General features: G+C 36.7%; 1 protein-coding gene and 1 long non-coding RNA gene across 3 annotated transcripts in view; one reads left to right on the top strand and one right to left on the bottom strand.

The window, feature by feature from the left end:
- Positions 1–18,367, top strand: part of LOC123593304 — a 536,358-nt gene that overhangs the window by 67,803 nt on the left and 450,188 nt on the right. The gene's annotated exons all lie outside the window — the stretch shown is intronic.
- Positions 14,249–15,031, bottom strand: LOC123593302 (thymosin beta-4, Y-chromosomal-like). Its single transcript, XM_045468968.1, has one exon. The coding sequence runs from the start codon at positions 14,904–14,906 to the stop codon at positions 14,664–14,666; it is 243 nt and encodes an 80-aa protein (XP_045324924.1). The 5' UTR covers positions 14,907–15,031; the 3' UTR covers positions 14,249–14,663.

The following is an 18,367-nucleotide window of genomic DNA, read 5'->3' as shown; positions in this document are numbered from 1 at the left end:
ACAAATAATAAAATGACAATTGATACCTATCTACCAATCATTATTTTGAATGTAAATGGACTAAATGCTTCAATTAAAAGACATAGGATGACAGAATGGATTAAAAAAAAACCGACCCAACTATATGCCATCTATAAGAGACTCATTTTAGACCTAAAGACATTTACAGATTGAAAGTGAGGGGATGGAGAAATATCTATCATGTAAATGGATATCAAAAGAAAGCTGGAGTAGCAATACATAGCAATACTTACATTGAACAAAGTAGACTTTAAAACAAAGATTATAATAAGAGACAAAAAAAAGAGACCCTACATCATAATAAAGAGGACAATCCAACAAAAAGATATTACAATTGTAAATATTTATGCACCAAACATAGAAGCACCCACATACATAAAGCAGTTAATAACAAATATAAAGGAACTAATTGATGATAATGCAATAATAGTAGGGGACTTTAATATCCCACTTAGATCAATGGACAGATAATTTAAACAGAAAATCAATAAGGAAACAATGATCTGAATGACACATTGGACGAGATGGATTTAACAGATATATTCAGAACATTCCATCCTAAAATAGCAGAACACACATTCTTTTCAAGTGCATGTGGAACATTTTTCAGAATAAATCACATAATAGCCCAACCAATTCAAGAAGATTGAAGTCATACCATGCACCTTTTCTGAACACAATGATAGAAACTGAAGTCAACCACGATAAAAAAATCTAGAAAGAACACAAATACATGGAGTTGAATAACATGCTACTAAACAATGAATGGGTCAGCTATTAAATAAAAGAAGAAACAAAAAAATACATGGAAACAACTGAAAATTAAAACACAGTGGTCCAAAACCTTTGGTATGCAGCAAAAGCAGTTCTAAGAGGAAAGTGTATAGCAATACGGTTCTACCTCAAGAAGCCAGAAAAATACCAAATAAACAACCTAACCTGACAACTAAAGGAGCTAGAAAAAGAACAACAAACAAAACCTAAAGCTAACCCTTCTAATAAATATTGGAACAGAAATAAATTGATATAGAAACTAAACCAAATCAAACCAAACAAAACCCAATAGAACAGATGAATAAACCAGGATCTTGTTCTTTGAAAAAAATAAAGTTGATACACCTCTAGCCAGACTTATCAAAAAGAAAAGTGAAGGGACCTAAATATTAAAAAATCACAAAATGAGAGAGGAGAAATACAAACAACACCACAGAAATACAAACAATTGTAAGAGAATAGCATGAAAAATGATATGCCAACAAATTGGACAACCTAGAAGAAATGGATAAATTCCTAGAAACACATAAATAACCAAAACTGAAACTGGAAGAATAGAAAATTTGAACAGATTGATAACCAGCAAAGAAATTGAATCAGTTAAAAAAAAAAAAAAAAAAAAAAACTCCCAAGAAACAGAAAAGTCCAGGATCAAATGGCTTCAGAGTGAATTCTATCAGATATTTAAAGAAGAGTTAATACTTATTCTTCTCAAACTATTCCAAAAAATAGAAAAGGAAGGAAAACTTCCAAATTAATTTTATGAAGCCAGCATTACCCTGATACCAAAAACAGATAAAGACACAACTAAAAAAGAGAACTACAGGCCAGTATTTCTGATGAACACTGATGCACAAATTCTCAACAAAATACTAGCAAATTGAATCCAACAATACATAAAAAAATCATTCACCACAATCAAGTGGGATTTATTCCTGGGTTGAAAGTGTGGTTCAATATTTGCAGATCAATCAACATGATACATCACATCAATTAAAGAAAGGATAAAAACCATATGATTATTTCAATAGATGCAGGTTCAAAAACCATTTGACAAAGTACAACATGCATTCATGATAAAAACCCTCAACAAAGTAGGTTTTGAGTTATATTTCAACATAATAAAGGCCATTTATGAAAAACCCACAGCTAACATAATCCTTAATGGGGAAAAACGGAGAGGTTTTCCCTTAAGATCAGGAATAAGACCAGGATATCCACTCTCACCACTTTTATTCAACATAGTACTGGAAGTCCCTAGCCACAGCAATCAAACAACTAGAAGAAATAAAAGAAATACCAAATTGGTAAGGAAGAATAAAATTTTGACTATTTGCAGATGGCATTATACTGCATATAGAAACCCTAAAGGTGCTACCAAAAAACTACTAGAACTCATAAATGAATTCAGTAAAGTTGCAGGATACAAAACCAATGTACAGAAATCTGTTGCATTTCTTTTTTTTTGTTTGTTTGTTTATTTTTGAGAGAGAGAGAGAGAGCGAATAGGGGAGGAGCAGAGCGAGAGGGAGACCCAGAATCTGAAGCAGGTTCCAGGGTCTGAGCTGTCAGCACAGAGCTTGATGCGGGGCTTGAATCCACAATGGTGGATCATGACCTGAGCCAAAGTCTGATGCTTAACTGACTGAGCCAACCAGGCACCCCATCTGTTGCATTTCTATACACTAATAATGAAGCAGTAAAATGAAAAGTTAAGAAAACAATACCATTTTTAATTGCACCAAAAATAATAGGGAATAAATCTAACCAAAGAGGTGAAAGACCTGTACTCTGAAAACTTAAAAACACTGATGAAAGAAATTGAAGTTGACACAAAGAAATGGAAAGACATTCTATGATCATGGATAGGAAGAACATTCTTAAAATGTCTATGCTACCCAAAGCAATCTACACATTTTATGCAATTCCTATAGATATACCAACAGTATTTTTCACAGCCCTAGAGCAAACAACTCTAAAATTTGGAACCATGAGAGACCTTAAATAGCCAAATCAATCTTGAAGAAGAAAACCAAAGCAGGAGTCATCACAATCCTGGACATTAGCCTGTACTACAAAATTGTAATCATCAAGATGGTATGGTATTGGCACAAAAACAGACACATAGACCAATTGAATAGAATAGAGATCCCAGAATTGGACCCATAAATGTATGGCCAGTTAATCTGACAAAGCAGGAAAGTGTATCCAGTGGAAAAAAGAGAGTCTCTTTAGCAAATGGTGCTGGGAGAACTGGACAGCAACATGCAGAAGAATGAACCTGGACCACTTTCTTACACCACTCACAAAAATAAACTCAAAATGGATTAAAGACCTAAATGTGAGACCTGAAACCATAAAAATCCCAGAGAAGATCACAGGCAATAACTTCTTTGACATTGGCCATAGCAGCTTTTTTCTAGATATGTCTCCTGAGACAAGGGGAACAAAAGCAAAAATAAACTTTGAAACTACATCAAAACAAAAACTTTCTGCACAGTGAAGGAAGCAATCAAGAACCAAAAGGAATGGGGGAAGATATTTGCATATGGCATATCCAGTAAAGAGTTAGTATCTGAAAAATATAAAGAACTTATACTACTCAATACCAAAAAACAAATAATCCAATTTAAAAAATGGGTAGAAGATGTGCACAGACATTTCTCCAAAGAAGACATCCAGATGGCCAACAGACATGTGAAAAGATGTTCATCATCCTTTACCATCAGGCCAATGCAAATCAAAACTACAATGAAATATCACCTCAACCTGTCAGAATGGCTAAAATAAAAATACAAGAAGCAACAGGTGTTGGTGAAGATTTGGAGAAAAAGGAACCCTCGTGCACTGTTAATGGGAATGCAAACTGGTGCAGCCACTGTGAGAAACAGTACAGAGCTTTCTCAGAAAGCTAAAAGTAGAACTACCCTATGATCCAGCAATTGCACTACTAGGTATTTATCCAAAGAATACAAAAACACTAATTCAAAGAGATACATGCACTTCTATGTTTATAGCAGCATTATTTACAATAGCCAAATTATGGAAGCATCCCAAGTGTCCATCAATTAATGAATGGATGAAGAAAAAGTGATATGTATGCATGCATGTATGTATGTGTGTGTGTGTATATAATGGAATATAATTCAGCCATAAAAAGTAATGTAAACTTGCCATTTGCAACAGCGTGGATAGAGCTAGAGAGTGTAATGCTGAGTTAAATAAGTCATTCAGAGAAAGACAAATGGCATATAATTCTATTCATATATGGAATTTAAGAAACAAAAAAAATGAACAGAGGGGGAAAAAGACAGAGAGAGGCAAACCAAGCAACAGACTCTTAACTATAGAGAGCAAACTGATGGTTACCAGAGGGGAGGTGGGTGGGGGATGGGTGAAATAGGAGATAGGGATTAAGGGGTGCAGTTGTTGTAATGAGCACCGGGTGATGTATGAAAGTGTTGAATCACTGTATTGTACATTTGAAAGTAATATTACACCATATGTTAACTAATTGAAATTAAAATAAAAACTTTAAAATAAAAAGATAGATTAATGGATGGGTAGAAGGATGCAGAGATAGGTAGATATGTGATAAAGCAAACATGGCAAAATGTTAATTGTAACATCCAGTTGGTATGTGTATGGATGTTCACTGTAGAGTCCCCTTAACTTTTTTCTATGCTTCAAAGGCATCAAAATTGGCAAAGATGAAGTCAAACTTTCACAGTTTGCAGATGACATGATACTCTATCATGGAAAACCCGACAGACTCTACCAAAAGTCTGCTGGAACTGATACATGAATTCAGCAAAGTCTCAGGGTAAAAATTAATGTACAGAAATAGGTTGCATTTTTATACACCAATAATGAAGCAACAGAAAGAGAAATAAAGAAACTGATCCCATTCACAATTGCACCAAGAATCATAAAATACCTAGGAATAAACCTAACCAAAGATGTAAAAGATCTGTATGCTGAAAACTATAGAAAGCTTATGAAGAAAATTGAAGAAGATACAAAGAAATGGAAAAACATTCCGTGCTCTTGGATTGGAAGAATTAATACTGTTAAAATGTTAATACTACTCAAAGCAATCTACACATTCAATGCAATCCTAATCAAAATTGCTCCAGCATTCTCAACAAGCAATCCTAAAATTTGTATGGAACCACAAAAGACCCCGAATAGCCAAAGTAATATTGAAGAAGGAAACCAAAGTGGGAGGCATCACAATCCCAGACTTTAGCCTCTACTTCAAAACTGTAATCGTCAAGGCAGTATGATTTTGGCACAGAAACACATAGACCAATGGAATAGAACAGAGAACCCAGAATTGGACCCACAAATGTATGGCCAACTAATCTTTGGCAAAGCAGGAAAGAGTATCCAATGGAAAAAAAATCTCTTTAACAAATGGTGCTGGGAGAACTGGACAGCACCATGCAGAAGAATGAAACTAGACCACTTTATTATACCATTCACAAAAATAAACTCAAAATGGATGAAGGACCTGAATGTGAGACAGGAAACCATTAAAACCCTAGAGGAGAAAGCAGGCAACAACCTCTTTGACCCCAGCCACAGCAATTTCTTTCTCGACACATCTCCAAAGACAAGGGAATTAAAAGCAAAAATGAACTATTGGGATCTCATCAAGATAAAAAGCTTCTGCACTGCAAAGGAAACAAGCAACAAAACTAAAAGGCAACCGACGGAATGGGAAAGATATTTGCAAATGACATATCGGATAAAGGGCTAATATCCAAAATCTATAAAGAACCCGCTAAACTCCACACCAAAAAAAAAAAAAAAACCAAATAATCCAGTGAAGAAATGGGCAGAAGACATGAATAGACATTTTTCTAAAGAAGACATCCAGATTGCCAATAGACACATGAAAAGATGCTCAACATCACTCCTTATCAGGAAAATGCAAATCAAAACCACACTGAAATATCACCTCATGCCAGTGAGAGTGGCTAAGATGAACAAATCAGAAGACTATAGATGCTGGAGAGGATGTGGAGAAACAGGAACCCTCTTGCACTGCTGGTGGGAATGCAAACTGGTGCAGCTGCTCTGGAAAACAGTGTGGAGGTTCCTCAAAAAATTAAAAATAAAACTACCTTATGACCCAGCAAAAGCACTGCTAGGAATTTACCCAAGGGATACAGGAGTGTAGATGCATAAGGGCACTTGTACCCCAATGTTTATAGCAGCACTCTCAACAATAGCCAAATTATGGAAAGAGCCTAAATGTCCATCAACTGATGAATGGATAAAGAAATTGTGGTTTATATATACAATGGAATACTACTTGGCAATGAAAAAAAATGAAATCTGGCCATCTGCAGCAATGTGGATGGAACTGGAGGGTATTATGCTAAGTGAAATAAGTCAAGCAGAGAAACAGATACCATATGTTTTCACTCATCTGTGGATCCTGAGAAACTTAACAGAAGACCATGGGGGAGGGGAAGGGGGAAAAATGTTAGAGGGAGGGAGGCAAACCCTAAGAAACTGTTAAATACTGAGAACAAACAGAATTGATGTGGGGTGGGGAGAGGGGAAATTGGGTGATGGGCATTGAGGAGGGCACCTGTTGGGATGAGCACTGGGTGTTGTATGGAAATAAATTATATTTAATATAAAAAATAAAGTTTTCATGCTAAAATATTGGAAAAAATAAATAGCAAAATGGAAAAAAGGACAGCAAATATATTAATGAGAACTGATTATATATTACTAAATGGATTATATATAGTTCATTAAACAAGCAGCTTAATCATAAATATATTACCACCACATAATAAATCACAAATAATATATAGGCATACTTTATTTAGGGCTGCCCCAAACAGTGCTGATTTGAAATAGTGATGGTTATCTCAGAAATATTTTAATATTAAAATACATATGTATTCAATAATACATATAAATTCACTTAGTTTTAGAAATTAAATAATACTCCAACAAATGTAATTTAAATATTGAAGCATGAACTGTCCATGATCTGTTTGCTCTTAGATCCATTCCTTGGCATTCCCTGATTTACTCGGTGTCATAATGGGGTTGACCTGGCAGGATCTTTTCTCAGGCTCCTCTGTCAGCTGGGTTGGGAGGGACAGATAGGAAACAGAAGAGCAGGTAAGAGGGGAGCCTAGGGTGTTTCTCCTCTTCTCTGCCATGGGCAGCATCTTAAGCAGTCGCTGCATCTTCTCTGTGACTCCAGTTCTTATCAGACATACCTGCCATGGTCCCTGCTTTCCCCAGTAATCCTAAACTCTGGAAGCCCATATCACTACCTCCTTCTTTTGTCCCTCCAGCCACAGAAGTGGTAGTGGCTTCTTGTTGCTAAGCTCTTAAGTTGCTTCACCGTCCTCTGTTTAACTGGGCTCTTCTGTTCCTTCTCTACATTGAATTCCCTCTCCAATACTTAGAATGGTCCTGTTTTCCTGATTGATCCCTGCCTGATATATATAATCTTAATGGAGAGGGTACATGGATGGAATATTTTTATTTTTTTTAAACTGAGGATGGACACTTGCCAAAAGAAGGTAGCAAAGAATCAGAAGCTGAAGTTTGCCTGGGAATTGTGGGCATATGGCAGGGGGATGAGTCTGAGCTTTCCTGGCCCTGAAATGAATACGTTCAGGGCAGGGACACCCATGCAACAGAGTGCAATGGAAACAAAGAAGTATATACATACATTTATTGCAGCACTGAACACTGTGGTAACACAGTTCTTTTAACTTGCATGGAGTGCAACAAATTGAGATCCATCAAAGGCTCGTAGGTAGAGTTGGTGAGTGGGATTCACCACAGTTTGATTGTTCTTTCTTCTGTGACTTTTCTAATGTTATTATTCTGGTAAATGTATTTGATGCATAGGGGCTGATAAAGTTGTGCAAGTAGAAGTGTTGGTATTATGCTGGGTGTGTAAAATGCTAGTTTTCTGTAGCTGTTGATATAATAAAGGAAATATATGGTATACAGCAGCAGTCCAGTGGGGCTTGCTGGAGATTCTCACAAAATGGAGGTGGCGAAGAGGACTGGTTCCAGCCTTGGTACTGCTGGCTTTCCTGTGATGTGTCCTTGGGTAAATTAAGTAACCTCTCTGCCTCACTTTCTTCATCCATACGCTGAGAGTAATCACAGTACCTACTTCATAGGATTATTGTGAAAATAAAATGACTTAGTACATGTGCCCTTAGCATAGCTCTGGAACACTCAGTAAATGTAACCATCACCATTATTATGAAGGGCTCAGAAGCATCACTGTAACCCAGGAGGAAATAATCAGCAAATGTCTGAACAGGGGTGGTAGGAAATTATGGCCACAGGCATATCATAACTTCAGAGACTTCAAAGGGAGTGAAACCATAACTGCTGACCTATGATGTAGGAAGTGTGCCTCCCTTCATGGGACCCTTGTGGTAATGTCCCGCTTCAGTGCTGATACAGCTCATGCTCCCTTTTCCGGGAGTCCATTCCACTTGAGAAACAGAGTTCACTTGGAGGTGTGGTTTCCCCTTACTAGATTTTTGGTCTTTTGTATGTCCCCTTACTAGATTTTGGAGACTCCCTTCATCCTAATCTAGTTCTAGATCCCTTTCTCAGACTGTATTTTTGTAGTAAATACATATCTTTTTTTATTGTGGTCACCCACACTCAAATTCACTTCCTGTGTTTGTGGAATCTTATTCAAGACTTGGGGAGAAGCAGAGTCCACTCCATGGTCGAGGCCAAAAAGCCAGTTATTTTTCCTCCCTTACAGCTTGAGTTTAGGCTGCCTAACTTCAGCTATAATAGAGTCTGCCCAAGAATTGGAATCTGTGATGAGTTACCTAAAGAAGCAGGGTCAGTTTAGAGTTTCTTGTGGTGGTGGGTAGTGCCTGTGGCATCCAGCATCCACTGGTGGTTGTGTCTGCAGTTTTAGCAGAGTTCCCTAAGCTTCAGGTGGTGGCAGTCCAGCTGTGCCATCCAACGTTCAGTGGTGATGGCTTAGCACCTAACCAGGCTATTCCTGGCATGTGGCTTTAGCAGTGGTTCTGGTTACCTATATTTTCCTGGTTTCTTCTGATATTTTAAGCCTAGTTCTTCAGTCTTTGTGTTGATTCTATGAATTACAAAATAGCTTTCAATGAATTCATTTTTTCTTAGTAATTAACCAGGGTTGGCTTTATTGTTTGTCCTGTTCTCCTTCTCCTTCTCCTCCACCTCTTCATCCTCCTCCTCCTCCTCCTCCTTCTACTACTACTTCTCAATGGCTGCCTGTTTATGTCAGAGCTAATGTATCCATTGTAGAAAAGTCTGACCTTTATCTGTTATAGTTCTTTAAGCCTCAGTTTCTAAAGTACGGGCTTTGTGTACCCAGACATAATCAAGTATGTTTCTTGTCAGAAAGTTGCCAAATTACTGCAATATGCATTGTTTCTATCCAGCAGATTTCGACTTATCAGACACCTACTGAATATTGTACAAGACAATGGTCAGACTTTGCAGACACAAAGTCAAAGAAGACATGGTTTCTTCATGCTTGTATTTAGAATTAGAGCTGTTTAATTTGTATTTTCATGGTGTGATTTGGGCAAACCAACTCAGTCATGCCCAAAGGGGTAAAATGAATAGGTAGGATTAAGGGTGGGGAAGGAAGTATAACATGCTGGTTAAAATCATTTTTTTCTTTTAATATTCATTTATTTTTGAGAGAGAGAGACAGAGTGCAAGCAGGGGAGGGACAGAGGGAGAGAAGGAGACACAGAATCTGAAACAGGCTCCAGGCTCTGAGCTGTCAGCACAAAGCCCAGTGCGGGGCTTGAACTCAGGAAGTGTGAGAAAAATAATTTATTTTTCTTAATTCATTAATTTAAAATTCCAGTATAATTAACATACAGTGTTATATTAGTTTCGGGTGTACAATTCAACAATTCTATACATTATTCAGTGCTCATGATGATAAGTGTATGCTTAATCCCCATCACCTATTTCAGCCATCCCCCTACCTACCTCTCCCTTGGCAACCACAGTTTTTCTCTATATTTAGGAGTGGTTTTTTGTGTTTGTTTGTTTGTTTATCTTTTTTTCTTTGCTCATTTGTTTTGTTTCTTAAATTCCACATATGAGCAAAATCATATGGTGTTTGTCTTTCTCTGATTGACTTATTTCACTTAGCATTATATTCTCTAGATCCATTGATGTTGCTGCAATTGGCAATATTTCATTCTTTTTTTACAAAAAAATCATTTTTAGAGAGAGAGAGAGCAAGCAGGTTGGGGGGAGAGGGGGAGAGAGAGAGAATCTTAAGCAGGCTCTGTGCTCAGCATGGAGCATGACGTGGGCCTCGATCCCATGACCTTAGGATCATGATCAGAGCAGAAGTCGAGTTGGATGCTCAACTGACTGAGCCACCCAGGAGTCCCAATTTCATTCTTTTTTTTTTTTTTTTATGACTGAGTAATATTCCATTGTATATCTACATCACCTCTTCTTTATCCACTCATCAGTCAATGGACACTTGGCTGCTTCCATATTTTGGTTATTGTAAATAATGCTGCAATAAACAAAGGGATGCATATATCTTTTCAAATTAGTGTTTTCATATTCTTTGGGTAAATACACAACAGTGGAATTACTGGATTGTATGTTAATTCTATTTTTAATTTTTTTTTTTTTGAGGAGACTGCATACTGTTTTCCACAGTGGCCGCACCAGTTTGCATTCCCACCAACAGTGCATGAGAGTTCCTTTTTCTCCACATCCTTGCCAACTCTTGTTTTTTCTTGTGTTGTTGATATTAGCCATTCTGACAGGTGTGAGGTGATATCTCATTGTAGTTTTGATTTCCATTTCCCTGATGGTAAATGATGATGAACATGTTTTTATGTGTCTATTGGCCATCTGGATGTCTTCTTTGGAAAAATGTCTATTAATGCCTTCTGCTCATTTTTAAATTGGATTATTAATTTTGGAGTGTTGAGTTTTATAAGTTCTTTATATATTTTGGATACTAACCCAGTATCAGATATATCAGTATCAGATATATCAGTATCAGATATATCATTTGAAAATATCTTCTCTCATCGAGTAGATTGTCTTTTAGTTTTGTTGACTGTTTCCTTTGCTATGCAGAAACTTCTTTTTTTTAATGTTTATTTGAGAGAGACAGAGAGAGAACACAAGCAGGGGAAAGGCAGAGAGAGAGAGGGCACAGAGGGTCTGAAGCAGGCTCAGTGCTGAGAGCAGACAGTCCAATGTGGGATTGACTGTGAGATCATGACCTGAGCTGAAGTCAGATGCTTAATTGACTGAGCCACCCAGGTGCCCTGAAGCTTTTTATTTTGATTTAGTACCAATAGTTTATTTTTGCTTTTGTTTTCCTTGCCTCAGAAGACATATTTAGAAAAAAGTTGCTTTGGCCAATGTTGAGGAAGTTATTGCCTGTGCTCTCTTGTGTCATTTTTATGGCTTCAGATTTGACATTCAGGTTTATAATCCATTTTGAATTTATTTTTGTATAAGGTGTTAGAAAGTGGTCCAGTTTCATTCTTTTGCATGTTGCTGTCCAGTTTTCCCAGCACCATTTGTTGAAGAGATTGTCTTTTTTCCATTGCATATTCTTGCCTCCTTTGTTATAGATTAATTGACCATATAATAATGCATTCATTTCTGGGCTCTATTCTATTGACCTATGTGTCTATTTTTGTGCTAGTACCATACTGTTTTGATTACTACTGTTGTAGTATATTTTGAAATCCAGGCTAGTCAGGATGTGAAGTGATTCCATTCAAATTTTAGGATTATTTGTTCTAATTCTGTGACAAATGCTGTTGGTATTTTGATAGGGATTGCATTAAATGTGTAGACTGCTTTGGGTGCTATAGACATTTTAACAATATTTGTTCTTCCAAACTATGAGCATGGAATCTCTTTCCATTTGTTTATGTCTTCTTCAATTTATTTCATCAATGTTTTATAGTTTTCAGAATACAATCTTTTACCTCCTTGGTTGTTTACTACTAGGTATTTTATTATTTTTGGTGCAGTTATAAATGGGATTGTTTTCTTATTTCTCTTTCTACTGCTTCGTTATTAATGTATAGAAATGCAACAGATTTCTGTATATTGATTTTGTATCCTGCGACTTTCCTGAATTCATGTATCAGTTGTAGTAGTTTTTTGGTGGAACCATTATGGTTTTCCATATACAATATCATGTCATAGCAAATAGTGAAAGTTTTACTTCTTCCTTACCAATTTGGATGACTTTTATTTCTTCTTGTTGTCTAATTGCTGAGGCTAGGGACTTCCAGTACTGTGTTGAATAAAAGTGGCGAGAGAAGACATCCTTGTCTTGTTCCTGATATTAAGGGAAAAGCTTTCATTTTTTCACCTTTGAGTATAATGTTAGCTGTGGGTTTTTCATAAAGGGCCTTTATTATGTTGAGGTGTGTTCCCTCAAAACCTACTTGGTTGAGGATTTTTATCATGAATGGATGTTGTACTTTGTCAAATGCTTTTTCTGCATCTATTGAAATGAATGCATGGTTTTTATCCTTAAAAATTTTTTTTAATGTTTATTTATTTTTGAGAGAGACAGAGTGTGAGTAGGGGAGGGGCAGAGAGAGAGAGACACACACACACAAACACACACACACACAGAATCTGAAGTAGGCTCCAGACTCCCAGGTGTCAGCACAGAGCCCGATGCGCCAATGTGGGGCTTGAACTCATGAACTGTGAGATCATGACCTGAGCTGAAGTCAGATGCTTAACCGAGTGAGCCACTCAGGCACCCTTCTCTTTTTTCTTGCTGATTTGAAGTATCATATTGATTGATTTGCAAATATTGAACTACACTTGCAATCCAGGAATAAATCCCACTTGATTGTGGTGAATGATGTTTTTTTAATGTATTGTTGGTTTCAGTTTGCTAATATTTTGTTGAGAATTTGTGCATCTATGTCCATAAGAGATATTGACCTGTAGTTCTTTTTCAGTGGTGTCTTTATCTGGTTTTGGTATCAGGGTAATGCTGGCCTTGTAAAATGAATTTGGAATAGTTCTTTTTTTTTTGAACTGGTTTGATGAGAATAGGTATTAACTCTTCTTTAAATGTTTGGTAGAATTCACCTGTGAAACCATCTGATCCTGGTCATTTGTTTGGGACTTTTTTGATTACTGATTTAATGTCATTGCTGGTAATAACTTTGTTCAAGTTTTATATTCTTCCTGATTCAGTTTTGGAGGCTATATATTTCTAGGAATTTGTCAATTTCTTCTAGGTTATCCAGTTTGTTGGCATATAGGTTTTCATAATATCCTCTTAAAGTCCTTTTTATTTCTGTGGTGTCAGTTATTATTTCTCTTTTTCATTTCAGATTTTGTTTGAGTCTTTGTTTCTTTCTTTCTTCGTGTGTTTTCGTTTTTTTTTTTTTTTTTTTTTTTTTAATGAGTCTGGCTAAAAGCTTAGCAATTTTGTTGATTTTTTTTTTCAAAGAACCAGCTCCTGGTTTTATTGACTTCTACTGTTTCTTAGTTCCTATTTCACTTATTTCTTCTCTAATCTTTATTATTTCCTTCCTTCTGTTTTTGGGCTTTGTTTATTATTCTTTTTGTAGCTCCTTTAGGTGTAAGGTTAGGGCTATTTAAGTGTAAGTTTCTTTGAGATTTTTCTTGCTTTTGAGGTAGGCTTGTATTGCTATAAACTTCCCTCCTGGAACAGCTTTGGCTGCGTCCCAAAGATTTTAGACTTTTGAGTTTTCATTTTCATTTGTCTCCATGTAGTTTTTGATTTACTCTTTAGTTTCATGGTTAACCTATTCATTGTTTGTAGCATGTTATTTAACCTCCATGTATTTGGGTTCTTTCCAGATTTTTTCTTGAGGTTGATTTTTTGTTTCATAGCATTGTGACTGGAAAAGATGCATGGTATGACTTCAATCTTTTTGAGTTTGTTGAGATTTGTTTTTTGGACTAACATGTGATCTATTCTAGAGAACGTTCCATGTGCACTTGAAAACAATGTGTATTCCACTGTTTTAGGATGGAATGTTCTCAATATATCTGTTAGATTCATCTGGTCCAATGTGTCACTCAAAGCCACTCTTTTCTTGTTGATTTTCTGTTTGAATGATCTATCCATTGATGAAAGGGGAGTGTTAAGTCCTCTACTATTATCGTATTTCTATCAATTATTTTCTTCATATTTGTTAAAAAATGCCTTATGTATTTGGGTGTCACTATGTTGGGTGCATAAATATTTACAATTGTTATATCTTCTGGTTGGATTGTTCCCTTTATGATTATGTAGTGTTCTTCTTTGTCTCTTGTTATAGTCTTTGTTTTAGTCTATTTTGCCTGATATAAGTTTGCTACGTTGGCTTCTTATACACTTCCATTTGCATGATAAGTGCTTTTTCCTTCCCTTCACTTTCAATCTGCATGTGTCTTTTTTTTTCAGGTTTTAAAACTTTTTATTTGCACATTCAAAAAATTGTATATTCCAATAATTAAAGTTGTTTGAACAAAAAAATGGTTCTGTGATTAAACTGCAAATTACAGCTTGTAGGACACCTTGGGCCAGCTTGGTTTTTACTCTAGATTTCACTCTTGTACCACCTAGCTTCTCTCTTCACCAGCATGCAAGTTCTTTCCCTTCCCAGCCAGCCAGACAAGCAGAAGGGAGAGGTAGGCACGGCCCTTGTTGTCAGTATTTCTTGATTCTTTGATGTAAAAAGGGGCAGCACAGTCATTTAAACTTGATCCAACCTCTTTGCATCTTACAAAGTTAAACAGCTGAAAAAAATAAAATAAGAAGGCAATGCTTGTGGAATGTACAATGCATAATGACTGTGCATGCCTCATTATGATTTGCCTGCTTGCTTTTCCTGTTCAGTTGTTTCTTTTGAAGTCAGTGGATTTTTCTTTTGCGTTTCTGTCTTCTTCAGTTTCAACTTGTTGAATTTCTCAATCTCAGCCATAATGGGTTTGTCAAACATGGTTTCAGCAGAAAGGAATGAGGTGTGGGAGTGACCGAAGTCCTGTCTGCACAGTGGCTGCTGCATGAGTACCAATCTCCATGTGTCTGCATCTCTCGTAGGCAGCATATGGATGGGTCTTTCTTTTTTTTATCAATTCCATCACCCCATGTCTTTTGAATGGAGGATTTAGTACATTTATATTCAAAGTAATCATTGACAGGTATGTACTTATTGCCATTTAGTTACTTTTTAATGGTTGTTTTCGTAGTTCTTTTCTATTCCTTTCTTCTCTTGCTTTCTTCCCTCATGGTTTGCTGGCTTTCTTTAGTGATATACTTGGATTCCTTTTTTTAAAAAAAATTTGCATATCTATTATCAATTTTTTGATTTGTGGTTACCTTTAGGTTTATATGAAACATCTTGTGCATATAATAGCCTATGAGTCCATTCTAAAAGCACTACATTTTTACTTCTACCTCCCCATGTTTTATGTATATAGTGCCATACTTTACATGCTTTCATTTTATGAATCCCTTGACTGGGTCAAAGGATATAGATATACCTAATAGATATATTTAATTTTGCTGCTTTTGTGGTTTCTACTTTTCTTGCTCCTGCTTGTGATCTTTCCTTTTCACTGAAAGAATTCCTTTTAATATTTTTTGTAAGGCTGGTTTAATAGTGACAGATTCCTTTAATTTTTGTTTGCCTGAGAAATTCTTTAATTTTTTTTAAGTAGGATTCATACCCAGGGTTGAACCCAACATGGGGTTTGAACTCACAACCATAAGATCAAGGCCTGAGCTGAGATCAAGAGTTTGATGCTTAACCAACTGAGCTACCCAGGAGCACCTGTCTGAGAAATTCTTTATCTCTCTTTCTATTCTGAACGATAGCCTTGTTGGATGAAGCATTATTCATTGCAGGTTTTCTTTCAGCACTTTGAATATATCATGCCACTCCCTTCTGGCCTGCAAAGTTTCTGCTGGAAAATCATCTGACAGCCTTATATGGTTTCATGTATGTGTAACTGTTTCTTTTCTCTTGCTGCTTTTAAAATTCTCTCTTCTTCACTAATTTTTGCCATTTTAATGACTGTGTGTCTTGGTGTGGGCTTCCTTGGGTTGATTTTGTTGGTGGCTCTCTGTGCTTCCTGGATCTGGATTTCTGTTTTCTCCCCCAGATCTGGGAAGTTTTCAGCTATTATTTCTTCAAATACATTTTCTGCCCCTCCCCTTTCTCTCTCTTTTCCTTCTGGGATTCCTATAATGTGAATGTTGTTACATTTGATGGTGTTGCTGAATTCCCTTAATCTATTCTCTCTCTCTCTTTTTTAATTAAGTTTTTTTCTTTCTCCTATTCAGCTTGATTGCTTTTCATTACTCTATTCTCCAGGTTGATTCATTTTTCTGCTTCCTGTAGTCTACTATTTATTCCCTTTAGTGTATTTTTAATTTCAGCTTCTGTTCTTCATTTCTGATTGGTTCTTTTTTACATTTTCTTTCTCTTTGTTAAGGGTCTCACTGAGGTCCTCCACTCTTCTCAAGTCCAGTGAGTATCTTTATGACCATTACTTTAAATTCTCTATCAGGCATATTACTTATCTCTGTTTCCTTTAGCTTTCTTGCTGTGATTTTTGTCCTGTTCTTTCATTTGGAACATATTCCTCTGTCTCTTCATTTTGTCTAACTCTCTGTGTCTATTTTATGTGTTAGGAAAGTCAGCTACATCTCCTGCTTTTTCAAGTAGTGGCCTTATGAAGAAGAAGTTCTGTGGTGCCCCATAGTGCAGTGTCCTCTGTTCCCCAGAGCCTAGCACTTCAGGGATGTCTTCTATGTGTCTTATACACACCCTACTGTTGTGGCTGAACTGCATTTGCCTTCAGTCCAGTCATCTGCAGTGGCTCCCTTTGCCTGTTATGGGTAGTGTTTGGTCCCAGTGTTGTTAATGGCCCAATCTGGGGCCACCTTGGGCTTGAGCTGGGTTAGATCAGGTGTTTTCCAGAACTGTGGTTGCCCTAAACTGCAGGATGTTCTCACTGTGTTGTTCCTCGGGAGACTTTCATTGGTGGGTGGGGCCTGTAGTCAGACCAGATGTCTGCCCCCAGCCCACTGCTGGGGCTGCAGTCAAACTGGTATGAGTAGTTATCTTCCCCTCTTCCTGGGGCAGGAATAACTGGAGTGGTATTGGCCCATGTTGCTGCTTGCACACTGCCATGCTTGTGGTGCCACTCTGGATGGACTTCAGCCAAGGGCAGCTTGAGTGGGGTGATCTCTAGGAGAGCATGGCGGTGGGCTGCATGATGTTATCAAAGTTTGTGTAGGTCTGCTGTGGGAAACTGGCACTGCTTTGCAAAACTCTTGCTGAGGGCAGGTTGGATAAAACCTTGATATAGAGGTCTTATCAGCCAAGGTTCACATCCCGACTCTTATCTGTAGTGTCAAAAGGACAAATTATTAACCTCTCTAAACCTCAATCTAGTTATCTGTAAAGTGGGGAAAATAATACTTATATGTTCATGTTATTGTGAAGTTTAAATGAGATAATGGATATAAAGTGATTAGCACAATGCTTGGTACATGATTAAGTGCTTAGTAAAGTGGTGGCCACATCCACATACTGGAACAGACTGTTCAGAGAGATTGCAGAATTCCTAGGTTAAGTACAACTCTCAAGAGCAGAAACTTTGCCTTGATAGTCTATAGTCGTTTGCATAGTCTCCTTGACCATGAGTCCCTATTTTTTTCCTTTCGTTTTCTAGTTCAATTCTATTATATTATTCTTAAAACCAGTAGTAAGAAATGTATGTTTTCTTCCAGCATGTTTAAACCACAGTTTTAAATAGAAACAGGAAAGTTTTCTTCTACTTGATGCTCTTTAGCAGTATTTTAGTAGAATTTTTGGCTGCAGCATCACATCGAGGCAGTATCCTTCAGGGGACTTCTCTGTCCTTTTTCTAGGTTGGTGTGGTGTCCTGATACAGACTCAAGAATAGTTTTTCTCTTCAGTTGCATAAGTATGTACTCTACATACATTGAAACCTCTTTGCCTTTTTCCTGCTTACTCATGGACATTTGCCACTATTTGATATGATAGCCCTGAGTTGTCTGTTTCAAAAGATATTTATGATGCATGAACCTCCCTTCTAGCATTTTTTCCCCATGAGGACCAAGAAAAGTGATTCATTTACCCAATTTGCTATCTGATCTTTTGATGAGTGTACCTTTTTTAGACCTTGATCATTAAATTGTCATTCAGATTCTTCAGCCCACTTTTTTTTTTTAGTGTGTTGTAAAAAGTGTTTTGTTGCCTTTGGAGTCCTTTTCAAAGCATTTCTCAAATTATATTTGGTCTAGTTTTCAGTTTTATGGTTAACCTGCTCTGTTTGTGGGTTTCCTTTCCTTTTGTGGGCTACTTTTCTATTATTAAAAGCTGATTTTCTTTTAAACCCCTGTAATTGCTGTTTTGGCCATCAGTCAGACAGGTGGAGTTTTTGTTTGTTTGTTTGCTCTTGGAAGAGTTTTTAATTAAAAAACATGTTTTTTAGTACTCCCTTCCCAATGCTAATTACAATTTTATTTTTGGCT

The sequence above is a fragment of the Leopardus geoffroyi genome, chromosome D4 (assembly GCF_018350155.1).
Source record: "Leopardus geoffroyi isolate Oge1 chromosome D4, O.geoffroyi_Oge1_pat1.0, whole genome shotgun sequence".
In the NCBI taxonomy this organism is placed as follows: Eukaryota; Metazoa; Chordata; class Mammalia; order Carnivora; family Felidae; genus Leopardus; species Leopardus geoffroyi.
The sequence above is the reverse complement of the archived record's forward strand: the minus strand, read 5'-3'. Positions and strand labels throughout refer to the sequence as shown.